The sequence below is a fragment of the Ursus americanus genome, chromosome 4 (assembly GCF_024610735.1).
Source record: "Ursus americanus isolate L20-20 chromosome 4, mUrsAme1.1.p, whole genome shotgun sequence".
Classification (NCBI taxonomy): Eukaryota; Metazoa; Chordata; class Mammalia; order Carnivora; family Ursidae; genus Ursus; species Ursus americanus.
In genome coordinates this window covers 53,907,055-53,922,228 of record NC_142130.1, presented here as the reverse complement: position 1 = coordinate 53,922,228, position 15,174 = coordinate 53,907,055, and the positions used below count along the sequence as shown (strand labels likewise).

The following is a 15,174-nucleotide window of genomic DNA, read 5'->3' as shown; positions in this document are numbered from 1 at the left end:
TCTGTGTGGCCTGAAGCTGTCAGGCTTCCTCTACTGGACCCCCCTAAAACCAAAGTATAAGAAGATGGCTTGGTTTCTTTCTTTCTTTTTTTGTCATGTTCAAAAAAATTTTTTTTGTTATGTGAATCACCATACAGCACATCTTGGTTTCTTTTTTATTTTTTTGTTCCCTTCCCCACCTTCTGTTTATCTGGACATTTATACTTTGACCCTGTCAATTATTCCCTCCCTTTCTTCTTTATGACCCTCAGTTATCTTCTCCTCCCATAATTCCAACCTCCTTTTTCCTGTTCTCGTTCAGTGAAGGATGAGGAAATTGCAATGAGAGCATGTACCTTTCATTAGATGATTCAAACTGCAGCCTGCCTGATTAACCTAAAAAGTCCTAAAAATGAGGACTTCTGCCTGATAGATCACTGAAAGGAGGAATTATTTTTATTTTTTAGAGTAGTTTCTGATTAAGCTTCTTGGCTCAAGAAGAAAGACGCTACTTGTTCTTCCTCCAGGAGTGGATTTGTGGCTTGGCTTTCCCATGGCTTCCTGCCGTGCTTTCGACCTCAGGGTGCTGGTGGCTGTTGTATGTGGACTGCTGACAGCCATCGTTTTGGGACTGGGCATCTGGACAACTGTGATTAAGATCCAGAAAGGTAATGCTGTTTATGGTTAACTATGGTATGTTTATCTTTAACTTACTATGCTTAACTCAAATCAAGAGAAGGTATGGAGCCTCTGGCCCGACGCCAGTACTGCAAATAGCTGCGTCTGGGCTGAGGCAGCCCACCCAGGCGTCATGTGTGAAATACAACAGGCAAGGGTCAATCGATGGCTAGCATATGGCTGCACACACACGAATAGGAATGTGTGTGTGAGTGTGCAGGGGGATGAATTACATAGTTTAGCCTCTTCTTGCTCTTTGAACTCCTTTTTTTTTTCTAAGATTTTATTTATTCATTTGAGAGAGAGAGAGACAGCCAGCGAGAGAGGGAACACAAGCAGGGGGAGTGGGAGAGGAAGGAGCAGGCTCCTAGTGGAGGAGGGGACCCCGATTTGGGGCTCGATCCCAGAACACCGGGATCACGCCCTGAGCCGAAAGCAGACGCTTAACGACTGAGCCACCCAGGCGCCCCATGCTCTTTGAACTCCTGACTGGATAACAGCTTAATTAAAATCATTAATAACACATGTTTGGGTTTGCTTAGCTAAATCCAAGAAAGATAAATAATTACGGACACACACAGACGTATGCACATAATCAAACATGTGCAGAATGGAATTTCACCTCCAGAAGAAAGTTTAGGGATGTTCTCACTAGGATTGTAAATAAAATCTTATGGGTTGTACACAAACTTCTCACTTTCCAAGTATTAAAAACTACTCAAAAATGAGGACTACTTAGAAAATGATTTTTCTGGTTGTTCAACAAATATTTGTTAGTAAACTGCTGTGTGCTAGAGCTGACACTGGAAGGTGGGAGGGGGCAACGGTGGGTAAAAGAATGACGTTAGAGGCAAACCCCCCAGAAACTCGCAGCAAAGACTGTCTATAGCCCCAGCGCTGGCCCCCTGGGCTGCAGAGGCTCTCCAGAAAGGGATTCAAAGCTGGCTGTGCTGAGTATTCCCTTTGTAACAGAGAAAGATCCTAATAAAACCGGGTAAATAAGGGTGAGTAAAACCATCAAAAGAGCAGAGGGAGGGGTGATGGCCTCTGAGAAGGTAACTGAGGAGGATAGGAGGTGTGCAGAGCTGGCAGAAGCACAATGAGTAGCTGCGAGGACCCACTGTTGGGGACAAAAGAAGTCCTGTACATTAGCTGCTGATGGAGGGGGAGCTGAGGAGGGGGCTGCTCGCCCTCCCCTCCCCCCCACCCCTCAGACCTTTATTTAGAAAATATTGTACTAACAGGATTTGGATAATTAGCATGAGAAGATTTGCCAGAACAAAACCAATAACATTTAAACTTGAGAAAAATGTGTTTTTATTTGTTGGTTTAAGTTTTGTTTAAAGTTAAAAAAAATTATGAACTATGGGTTTCACCCTATTAAGGCTGCTAAATTTATAAGACTTTATTTAAAGAGTATACTTTTAAGGAGTCTTTCTTTCCTCCCTCCTTTCCTTCTTTCCATTATATGACATCTACTTTAAAAGGGAAATTTGTGGTGAGTTATAAAGAACACAGGTACAATAGAACTATTAAAATAAGGACCAAAGTATAAAACATTATAAGGAAGTAAACAGAGGGAGTTGCTAAAAACAAATGCGAAACATAATTCCTGAAACCCATCCCTGAACTTCCTGAGGGCTAAGACCCCAAAGGAAGCGTAATAAGCAAAGAAAACCCTCGTTTAGCAGTACAAGCATACCAGCTCCTCAAAAAAAAAAAAAAAAAAAGAGAGACAAATGTGTCCTTGCTCTGAATTTTTCTTAAAAAATGTTTAATTTGATTGTAGTTGACATACAATGTTACATTATTACATTCGCTTCAAGTGTACAAATGATTTGACAAGTTTATGATTCATGCTTATCTCATTTAATCCTAACACCTACCTTGAGGCAGTTATTATTATATCCATGATATTGATGGGGAAACTCAGGCTCAGAAAATGTTGTCAAGCCTACTTAGCTAGAGAGTGTTGGGTCTGGGTTTAAATCTAGATTATTCTGACGTTAGTTTCTTTCTCTTCACTCCCGCATATTCTGCCTTCCTAGAGGGAAGACAAGGGTGACTCAATCAATTAATTCATCTCTTTTTTTTTTTTTTGAGGCAACTATGCCCCAAACCCCTAATTCACAAAGATAAGCAGTAACCAGTAGAATGGTTTGCTAGGCAAGGTTAGGCACTTTGGTAAGTCACATTGTTTGTCTTCAAGTCACCGAGATCTACATGACCAATGTTGCGTATAGAGTGTAGATTAGTATGTTCACTTTTAAGGTTTTCTGAGTCTTTGAGTGTTGTTTATAGACATTTGGAGTAACTGCTCTAGCTTTGCCACATTCTTCTAGGGTTTTTCCAAAGTATTTCCTTCAGCTTCGCAAAGTTATGTGATTGTCTGCTGTTGAACTTCTAGTCTAGAGCAGCAAGAGAGACTGCATTTAGACTGCATTGCCTGGAAAACTGCTCATGTTCTAACAGCTTTCCTCCTGGTGACTGCCTTTAATGGAAAGATTACTCACATTCACGTAAGCCCCAACATCTACTGGCCATCAAACAAGCCATGAAAGAAATTATCCCTAATTATTCTAAGTGTAATTATTCATCTTTTCCAATGAATCGTTGGTTTATTTATTTATTTATTTATTTATTTATTTATTTATTTATTTTTAATGTTTTTTTTATTATATTATGTTAGTCACCATACAGTACATCCCCGGTTTCCGATGTAAAGTTAGATGATTCATTAGTTGCATATAACACCCAGTGCACCATGCAATATGTGCCCTCCTTACTACCCATCACCAGCCTATCCCATTCCCTACCCCCCTCCCCTCTGAAGCCCTCAGTTTGTTTCTCATAGTCCATAGTCTCTCATGCTTCATTCCCCCTTCTGATTACCCCCCCTTTCTTTATCCCTTTCTTCCCCTACCGATCTTCCTAGTTCTTATGTTCCATAGATGAGAGAAATCATATGATAATTGTCTTTCTCTGCTTGACTTATTTCACTTAGCATTATCTCCTCCAGTGCCGACCACGTTGGTTTAAATATCAAACAAGTGCTTCAAGACATGGCCTCTAGAATGCCAGTGATCTTCTGTGTAGTATGGAAAACCTTTTTAGTTTCCCCCTACTGCTTAATAAGGCCTCTTGTAAAAGGTCATGGTTTAAAGCTCTAGTCCAGATGAAGTTGATAGCATTTCATGGAAGTAGACACAACTTCTTTCAGAATTGCTAGAATAGTCTTTGGCATTTTTATGCCACTGTTGAAAACATTAAATAATAATGATCTTTTTTTTTTTCACCAAAGCATCACAATGAGATACATTGTCAAGTGCAACATTTTCTCCACCTAGGCTTTCAGGAATAAGATATACTATGCTTTTGGGGCGCCTGGGTGGCACAGTGGTTAAGCGTCTGCCTTCGGCTCAGGGCGTGATCCCGGCGTTGTGGGATCGAGCCCCACATCAGGCTCCTCCTCTATGAGCCTGCTTCTTCCTCTCCCACTCCCCCTTCTTGTGTTCCCTCTCTTGCTGGCTGTCTCTATCTCTGTCAAATAAATAAATAAATAAAATCTTAAAAAAAAAAGATATACTATGCTTTTGAAGTTTTGTTTGGTAAAGAAATTTTTCAAAACTAATGATGACTCTTGCAATTTCCAAAAGGAGCTCAAAACTTGGAGTTCTTCTGAGATGATGTCAGTTTATTGGAACACTCTTCATCCAGAGTTGCACATGGCTGTCTCCTTTGTTGATTTAGGTCTTAGGTTAAGTATCATCTCTTCAGAGAAACCTTTTCTGTCCATTTGGTCTAAGGTTATCATTCTGTTTGCTCTCTTTCACATGTATTTTGTTCATGGCTTTTATCATCTGATAATCTCTCACTTATTTGTTTGCTGTCTCCCCCTTCCTAGAATGAAAGCCCCAAGAAAGCAGGGAACTGACTTATTAATCTGCATTCCCTGCACCTAGAAGAGTACTTGGAATATAGTTGCCAATACATAGCTGATGAGCACCTTGAAAGAATCATGTGAAAACCAGGAACTGGTTTTGACAACTGGACTAAAAGTTGTCAAATAGTTGTATTTGGAAGGAAAAGAATATAGCTACCAATTCCTTGTAATTTGCCTCAAAATATTAAGATAAATTTTATTATGGATTTGTTTTCAGCAGTTAAGCAGACACCATTTTAGTTTTCTTCTTCTGCTCCAAGCCATGCAACACTCTAACCATTTCCAGAACTTTGGCTTCATTCAGACCTCTCCAGCTGTGTATGGCCTCTTTTGTTTGGCTGTGTGATCAGCAATCTTATAGGATGCTTTTATGTTGGAGCAAATCAAAGTTTTGCCAGACCTCCAACCTTTTCACATTAAATATTCCTTGTAGAATATCAAATAATATGCACCTTATCTAATGTGTTTTCAGAATGGACAACAATAAGGGGCTCTATCTCTGTTGGACTTGTGCTCCCAATAGCAATGAACCTTGTGATACAAGAAGCAGCATGGCTTTTTGGCCCAATAACACTTGAGGAAAGTAAAATGAAACATAATTAAGTTTTATTGTACATCTTTCCCTTGACATTTTCCAACTGGAGCTAGGCCTGATGTAAACACAGACAGATGTCCATAATCATATATTAGTAGGGGATGTTTTCCTTAACTCTTAGGGAGAATATCTTAACCTCATAACATATTAGCACTGATGATAATGCCTTATTGAACCATATCCTGTGTCTCTTCTAGATTATAAAATTCCTCCTCTCTGCCATCGTGAGTGCCTTTTCCACCCCTCTCCAGATGCTCTGACCTTCATTTCCTATCACAGGATTCACTTATGCCTCAGGCCAACAAGAGATTTAGCAGGTTGAAATATTCCCAAACCCCAAGGTCAAACTTCATAGCATTGGAATTCTTGCACAGTAGGAAACGTGGATTGTGGGGAAAGGTCAAGGAGAGTTTACTGATTCTCAGAAAATAATTTGCACACAGATGCTTGACTTTCATTTTACTCAATTACAGTGCTTCCTCAAGAGGCAAACTTGGTAATAAGTCAAACTCATTGAACTGCTCCTGGAGTACAGGTTGCATTTGGGAGTTCAAAGAAAAGGTCCCCATGGAAACGGTTGGGTTTTAGGCAGCTATAGTGTTATTTAGTCTTAATATCTATTCTGCTCCTTTTCCCAGTTTCCCTTCTTACTTCCTCATATAAGCACTCTCTAAATCGAGAACACAATTACTATGAAAGGGAAAGGATTTATTTTGGGAGGAATAAATTTTGTTATGTAATTGCCTGAGGGGAATGAATTATTTTAACATCAGTGATGTTCAAATTGCTGATCCCATTTTCAAAGTCAGTTTCTTAAATTAAGAGGTTAGACGCTTGGCTTAGTGGATTTTTCCTTGATTTCCAGGTATTAGTTTTAGTTAAATTTCTGAATACGACCGCCATCCATAGATCTTTTGATAACATATGTTACTGAAGAAGAACATATGTTACTGATAACATATGTTACTGAAATGCCAACATCACCACTTACTAACTGAGTAAATTTGAGCAAGTTACTCAACATTTCTGTGCCTCAGTTTTCCTATAATGGGAGTAATAATATACCTACCTTACCGGGCTCTCATTAAATGATTAAATGAGTTAATACACTTGTAGGTTTAAGATGATATCTAACACACTATAAGCACTCAACAAATGTTAAGTGTTATTTTTAATTTATGAATTCTTCGATAATTTAGTGCATAGTTTTCTCCACTCCCTGAATTATACCTTGAATAGATGCCATTGACCTAGACTGGACCTTTGGATTGAAATTCAGCTTATCAAACTGAAAGTCTACTATAGGTATAATCATTAAGTTCAACTGATTAATTTATTTAAAAAACTTTTTAAAAGATACAATTTATTTTTATTTCAGTGTGGGGGAGAGAGAGAGAGAGAGGGAGAGCTTGAGCACATGGGGGAGAGAGAGAGGGAAAGGGAGAGGGGAAACAGACTCCTGATTCAGCAGACCCAGTGTGGCTTCTGAGGCGGGGCTGAATCTCTCCACCCTGAGATCAGGACCTGAGCCGACCTGAGCTGAAACCAAGAGTCAGAAGTCCCACGGAGTAATCCACCCAGGTGCCCCTCAACTGATTAGTTTAAAACAGAAACAGAAACAGTTCTAAGAATTGCTGTATCTTCCTGCATTAAAAAAAATATTAAACTATGCTATGCCATCAGGGAAAATTTTATTAAAATATGTAACCAGTTTATTAAACTATGTAACCAGGTAGTTCTTTCGGAATAACTTTTACCTTAAGGAAAAACTATACCTTATGTATTTTATTTGTTTAAATTTTTTAGGGTTTCTTTTCACAATGGAATATGCTTTCCTAAATATTGTCTTCTCATTTAAGAGGAATCTTCCTCCTCATCCAAATATTTCAAATTCCTGGTCTGGGACAAATGACAGATACCAAGACGTTAAAACCCTAAGAATTGGAGCCAGACACTAGAGTCTTCTGATGGAATTTCTTTAACTAAGGAAAGATATTTTTATTCCTGCACTTAATTAAACTAGACTTTTCAAAACAGATTCTAATTTTGTCTAGTTGAGGAGAGGAAATGAAATTCACGTTTTCCATTTGAAAGTTTTAATATTTTCTGCTACTTTCTCAGGCATCATGAAGGGGTTTTACATATGTTCTGCATTTAATTGTCCATGTTTGTGTAGTAAAGATATTGAAAATAGTGCTAATATTTCTGGAAATATTACTTATTATAATTTAAGAAAATGTAGGGAAATATTAATATTATATTGGTGTTACAAAAGAAAAATACTACTATTAAACATATTCCAGTGTATTAATCTTCCAGTAACTTGAAGCTGATGATTACCCTCCCTGTTTTCCTGTGGTAAAGGCAGCACTGTTAGGAGAATTAGGAGAGTTACGAATCAAGCAGCACTTGATTAGTAAACAAGAGATCTGAGTTAACGCCACTCAGCTATCAGTTAATTACTGATCTGGAACAAGTTACTCTTCATATAGAAGGTCCTCTTTATGTCAAATGGAGATGTTGGGCTAATGAATAGCTAATGTCATTTTTATGAGTCCATAGGTTTAAAAACTAGTTAAATGAAAGAAACAAAGCACTTAATCTTTCTGGGTCTGATTTTCTTTACTTAAAATATGGAGGTTTAAAAATACCAATACTCCCTTTGTTATATTTTGTGGGTAATTTAAGGGGACGGGGTCTTGAAATGGGGAGCAAAAGGTGTTAAAATTGTGATTATGACGGAAGAGTGGTAACTCAGCTTGGGCTTGATATCCTCAACCAAAACGCAAATTCCAGAGAGGCCAGTGAGCAAACATTTGTTGAGTACTGTCTATGCATCTGTCATGGAGCTGGACCTGGGGATAAAAGAAATTTAAAAAATAAAATATAAAAGAAAGTCAATTCTAGGGAAGGCTGTTTGGCAGTAATGAAAAGAACAAAGTAATGGAATAGAAATTAAAAACAAAACAAAAGCAGACATCAATGAAACCAAAAGGTAGTTTTTTTAAAAGATGAATTTAAATAGATAAATACCTGGTGAGATTTGTTAAGACAAAAAGGCATAATTAAGCAATATATACAAAAATAAAGGGGGTCATAATACAAGTAGGATAACAGACAAGATTTAAGCAAAAGTCAAGTGGGAATGCTAACCCAGAGCCTGAGTCTCCCCTTCCCGGCTTGCCTCCTTGCCTCTGGGTCCTCAGGAACCCTGCTGGGCTTCCAGGGATTGTGGGTGCCTCCCCCCACCACCCCAAGTTGGCCTCTCAGGGAGCAACGGCACATTCTCTGAGGGGTGGCTGTTCATAGCTTGATGGTGTGGGCTAGGGTGTCTGTAGGTGTGAGCACAAAGCATCCTGGGAGTGGGACTGAGACAGGCATGGGGAGAAAGGCGGCAGCTGCAGCTGGGGCTGTTTGCCACATTCTGATGTAGAAATCCCAAGGAATCCACTGTTTCTAAATTCAGACATGGACTTCCAGGTCCTTATGAACGTATGTTTATCATGGCATTAGAATCAAACCCATGGATTTTATTTAGCAGCATAGACTAATTTGTAAGTTTTACATTTACTTTTATATAAATGGTATATAGGTCTTCATTGTACTTTGTCCCAGACCCTGCATATAGTTGTATTGTTAGTGAAAATTCAGATTAGTACAACCTCTTTGGGGCAAGCTGGAAATAACTGTCAAAATGACAAATGTGGACTCTTTGGCTCAGAATTCCAATTCTGGGAATGTATTTTCTAGATGAATTTGTACAATTGCAAGGTAGAATTTGTACAGGGTCATTTTGAAACAACAATTGAGAACAACAAAAGTGTCCACAAATAAGGGGTCAATTAAATAAATTAGGGTATATCCATACAATGGACTATAATATAGCTGTAGAAGGAGAGGTGGAAGTTCTCTATGAACTGTTGTGGAAAGATTTTCAACATGCATTGTTAAGTGCAAGAAGAAGCTACAGAAAAGAGGAAGAAAATAAGACTACAGATTCATATTGTTTGTACTGAAAAAAAGATTGGGAAAAATGAGTAGAAATTATTACTTGTGTATATTTAGGGATGAGAGCAAGATTATATACCTTTGTATGTTATTTTTATTTTCCAACTCTGTGAATGTATTACCTATTAAAATATAAAGTAAAGCAGTGATTACAAAAACCTAATAAAACCAAAAGCAAATACTATGGAAAACCTTATCCTGGCTAATATAAAAACTTTGGCCAGGTGGCAATTTTCTAAAAGAATGTAAATGACCAAATTCACCCCCAAAGGAAGGAAAAAACCTAAATAGAATAGTAACAATTAGCTCTTGGAGGAGTTAAGATGGCGGGGGAGTAGGGGACCCCTTTTTCAGCCGGTCCCCCGAGTCGAGCTGGATAGGTACCAGACCAGCCTGAACAACCACGGAACCAGCCTGAGATGCAGGAAGATACATCTGGATCTCTACAAATGAACATCTCCAGCGCTGAGTATTGAGGTACGAAGCGGGGAGCCGTCAAACCGCGCACAGATATCGGAAGATAAACAGAAGGGGGAGGGAGCCAGCGCGTTCGGGCCTGGGAAGCGGTAGCCACCTGCACGGGGGAGCAGGTGGACTCCCGGACCGGCACCTGCTTGAGAGCAGACTGACACCATGAGCTGGGGAACGCGCGCCACCAGACCGAGACCGGGAGCTCCGGGAGTGCGTGAGGGCGGCTGGTGGCTGGCGGTGATAGAAACACAAAGGACAGAGATGCACCAGCCCTGGAAGTGAGGGCTGGGACGCCGGGTGTGGGGTGCACAACCCAGGACGCTGCAGGGTTTAGCAGCACCAACAGAAAAAGAGATAAAGTGGCCAGAAGAGCCCAGTGGAGAGCGGACTGCAATCCCTCTGTTCTGAGACAGAGGCTGGGATTCGGCCACTGCTGCTCTGACTCTCAGAAGAGGCACAGCAAACCACCAGGGAAAGCCGCCAGAGAACAAAAGCCTGGAAATACCGTCTCACAGTATGCCCATCCCCATCCCCCCTCGCAGGGGACACGGAGACTCTACCCAAACAGGGTTGCCTGAGTGTCAGCGCATTAGGCCCCTCCCCCAGAAGGCAGGCTGAAAAATCAAGAAGCCCACATCCCTAAGGTCCCTATAAAACAAGTGCACACTGCCTGGGTCCTGGTCAATAATTTGGGCTCTGGGCATCCCTGCAACCTCTCCTCATCAGAATGACAAGGAGGAGGAATCTTCAGCAAAGAAAGGAGACAGGGACTGTGGCCTCTGCCACAGAACTGATGGATATGGATATAACCAAATTGTTAGAAATGGAGTTCACAGTAACAATGGTCAAGATGATGTGTAGACTTGAAAAAAGTATTAATGAAAATGTTAATGAGAATATAGAATCTCTGAGGGTGGAAATGAGAGTGAATCTGGCAGAAATTAAAAATTCTATGAGCCAAATGCTGTCAAAACTAGATGCTCTGATGGCCAGGGTGAATGAGGCAGAAGAACTTATTGGCGAATTGGAGGATGGGCTAGTAGAAAAGAAAGCTAAAATAGAAACGTGGCTCAAAAAAATCCAATCTCAAGATATAGGTTACGGGAGATTACTGACTCAATGAAACGTTCCAATGTCAGAATCATCGGCATCCCCGAGGGGGTGGAGAAAAACAGAGGTCTAGAAGAGATATTTGAACAAATTGTAGCTGAAAACTTCCCTAATCTAGCAAAGGAAACAAGCTTTCGTGTCCAAGAGGCAGAGAGGACCCCTCCCAAGCTCAACCATGACAAACCTACGCCACGTCATGTCATAGCGCAATTCGGAAATATTAGATCCAAGGATACAGTATTGAAAGCGGCCAGGGCAAAGAAATTTCTCATGTACCAAGGCAAAGGTATCAGAATTACATCAGACCTGTCTACACAGACCTGGAATGAGAGAAAGGGTTGGGGGGGCATTTTTAAAGCTCTTTCAGAGAAAAACATGCAGCCAAGGATCCTTTATCCAGCAAGGCTGTCATTCAGAATTGATGGAGAAATAAAGACCTCCCAGAATCGCCAGTTATTGACCAATTTCGTAACCACGAAACCAGCCCTACAGGAGATATTAAGGGGGGTTCTATAAAAGTAAAAAGGCCCCAAGAGTGATACAGAACAGAAAGTCACAATCTATAGAAACGAAGACTTTACTGGCAACATGGCATCATTAAAATCATATCTCTCAATAATCAGTCTCAATGTAAATGGCCTAAATGCTCCCATAAGACACCACAGGGTTGCAGATTGGATAAAAAGACATGACCCATCCATTTGCTGTCTACAAGAGACTCATTTTGAACCTAAAGATGCATTCAGACTGAAAGTAAAGGGATGGAATACCATCCTTCACACCAATGGACCTCAAAAGAAAGTTGGGGTAGCAATTCTCATATCAGACAGATTGGATTTTAAACTAAAGACTATAGTTAGAGACACAGAAGGGCACTATATTATTCTTAAAGGATGTATCCAACAAGTGGATATGACAATTATAAATATATATGCCCCCAACAGGGGAGCAGCAAGATACACAAGCCAACTCCTAACCAGAATAAAGAGACATATAGATAAAAATACGTTAATAGTAGGGGACCTCAACACTCCACTATCAGCAATAGACAGAGCACCGGAGCAGAAAACCAACATAGAAACAAGAGCTTTGATGTTATACTAGACGAGCTGGACCTCATAGATATATATAGAACACTACACCCCAGAACCAAAGAATACTCATTCTATTCTAATGCCCATGGAACATTCTCAAGAATAGACCATGTTCTGGGTCACAAAACAGGTCTCAACCGATACGAAAAGACTGAAATTATTCCCTGCATATTCTCAGACCACAACACTTTGAAATTGGAACTCAACCACAAGGAAAAATTTGGAAGAAACTCAAACACTTGGAAACTAAGAACCATCCTGCTCAAGAAGGATTCGATAAACCAGGAAATCAAAAATCAATTTAAATAATTTATGGAGACCAACGAGAATGAAAACACAACGGTCCAAAACCTATGGGATACTGCAAAGGCAGTCCTAAGAGGGAAATACATAGCCATCCAAGCCTCAGTCAAAAGAATAGAAAAATCTAAAATGCAGTTTTTATAATCACCTCAAGAAGCTGGAACAGCAACAGAGGGACAGAATTAATCCACACACGAGAAAGCAGTTGATCAAGATTAGAGCAGAAATCAATGAATTAGAAACCAGGAGTACAGTAGAGCAGATCAACAGAACTAGAAGCTGGTTCTTTGAAAGAATAAATAAAATTGACAGACCACTGGCAAGACTTATCCAAAAGAATAGAGAAAGGACCCAAATTAATAAAATTATGAATGAAAAGGGAGAGGTCACAACCAACACCAATGAAATTGGAAGGATTATTAGAAACTTTTATCAACAGCTTTATGCCAATAAATTAAGCAATCTGGAAGAGATGGAGGACTTCCTGGAAACCTATAAATTACCAAGACTGAAACAGGAAGAAATTGATTTTTTAAACAGGCCAATTAATTATGAAGAGATTGAACAGTGATAAAAAACCTTCCAAAAAACAAAACTCCAGGACCGGATGGTTTTCCCAGGCAATTCTACCAAGCATTCAAAGAAGAAATAATACCTATTCTCCTAAGGCTATTTCAAAAAATAGAAACAGAAGGAAAGCTACCAAACTCATTCTATGAGGCCAATATTACTTTGATCCCCAAACCAGGCAAAGACCCCATCAAAAAGGAGAATTACAGACCGATTTCCCTAGTGAATATGGACACCAAAATTCTCAACAAGATCCTGGCTAATAGAATCCAACAGTACATTAAAAGGATTATCCATCATGACCAAGTGGGATTCATCCCTGGGATACAAGGGTGGTTCAACATTCACAAATCGGTCAGTATGCTACATCATATCAACAAGAAAAGAGTCAAGAACCATATGATCCTCTCAACAGATGCAGAAAAAGCATTTGACAAAATACAGCATCCTTTCTTGATTAAAACCCTTCAGAGTGTAGGGATAGAGGGTACATTCCTCAATCTCATAAAAACCATCTATGAAAAGCCTACAGCAAATATCATTCTCAATGGGGAAAAGCTGGAAGCCTTTCCCTTAAGATCAGGAACATGACAAGGATGCCCACTCTTGCCATTATTATTCAACATAGTACTAGAGGTACTTGCAACAGCAATCAGACAACAAAAAGGGATAAAAGGTATCCAAATCGGCAAAGAAGAAGTCAAACTGTCTGTCTTCACAGATGACATGATACTCTACATGGAAAACCCAAAAGAATCCACCCCCAAACTATTAGAAGTTATAGAGCAATTCAGTAACGTGGCGGGATACAAAATAAATGCTCAGAAATCAGTCGCATTTCTATACACGAATAATGAGACTAAAGAAAGAGAAATTAGGGAATCCATCCCATTTACAATAGCACCAAAAACCATACGTTACCTTGGAATTAACTTAACCAGAGACGTAAAGGACCTATATTCTAGAAACTATAAATCACTCTTGAAAGACATTGAGGAAGACACAAAAAGATGAAAGAATATTCCATGCTCGTGGATCGGAAGAATTAACATAGTTAAAATGTCCATGCTACCCAGAGCAATCTACACTTTCAATGCTATCCCGATCAAAATACCCTTGACATTTTTCAAAGAACTGGAACAAATAGTCCTTCAATTTGTATGGAACCAGAAAAGGCCCCGTATCGCCAAGGAACTGTTGAAAAGGAAAAACAAAGCTGGGGGCATCACAATGCCGGATTTCGAGTTGTACTACAAAGCTGTGATCACAAAGACAGCATAGTACTGGCACAAAAACAGACACATAGACCAATGGAACAGAATAGAGAACCCAGAAATGGACCCTTGGCTCTTTGGGCAACTAATCTTTGATAAAGCAGGAAAAAACATCCGGTTGAAAAAAGATAGTCTCTTCAATAAATGGTGCTGGGAAAATTGGACAGCTACATGCAAAAGAATGAAACTTGACCACTCTCTCACACCATACACAAAGATAAACTCCAAATGGATGAAAGACCTTGATGTGAGACAGGAATCCATCAAAATCCTAGAGGAGAGCATAGGCAGCAACCTCTACGACATCAGCCACAGCAAACTTTTTCATGACACATCTCCAAAGGCAAGAGAAACAAAAGATAAAATGAACTTGTGGGACTTCACCAAGATAAAAAGCTTCTGCACAGCCAAGGAAACAGTAAATAAAACTAAGAGGCAGCCCATGGAATGGGAGAATATATTTGCAAATGGTACTACAGATAAAAGACTGGTATCCAAGATCTACAAAGAACTTCTCAAACTCAATACGTGAGAAACAAATAAATAAATCATAAAATGGGCAGAAGATATGAACAGACACTTTTCCAATGAAGACATACAAATGGCTAACAGACACATGAAAAATGTTCAAAATCATTAGCCATCAGGGAAATTCAAATCAAAACCACACTAAGATACCACCTTATGCCAGTTAGAATGGCAAAAATTGACAAGGAAAGAAACAAGAATTGTTGGAGAGGATGTGGAGAAAGGGGATCCCTCCTACATTGTTGTTGGGAATGCAAGTTGGTACAGCCACTCTGGAAAACAGTGTGGAGGTCCCTTAAAAAGTTAAAAATTGAGGGGCGCCTGGGTGGCACAGTGGTTAAGCGTCTGCCTTCGGCTCAGGGCGTGATCCTGGCGTTATGGGATCGAGCCCCACATCAGGCTCTTCCACTATGAGCCTGCTTCTTCCTCTCCCACTCCCCCTGCTTGTGTTCTCTCTCTCCCTGGCTGTCTCTATCTCTGTCGAATAAATAAATAAAATCTTTAAAAAAAAAAAGTTAAAAATTGAGCTACCCTATGATCCAGCCATTGCACTACTGGGTATTTACCCCAAAGATACAGACGTAGTGAAGAGAAGGGCCATATGCACCCCAATGTTCATAG

General features: G+C 39.8%; 1 protein-coding gene across 1 annotated transcript in view; it reads left to right on the top strand.

The window, feature by feature from the left end:
• Nucleotides 1–274: 274 nt before the first annotated feature.
• ADGRG7 (adhesion G protein-coupled receptor G7) overlaps nucleotides 275–15,174 on the top strand; it is a 75,378-nt gene continuing 60,478 nt past the window's right edge. Inside the window, exon 1 of the mRNA XM_045785350.2 lies at nucleotides 275–647. Within this exon, the coding sequence (XP_045641306.2) occupies nucleotides 533–647 (115 nt within the window). The 5' untranslated portion in view covers nucleotides 275–532. The remainder of the gene's footprint in view (nucleotides 648–15,174) is intronic.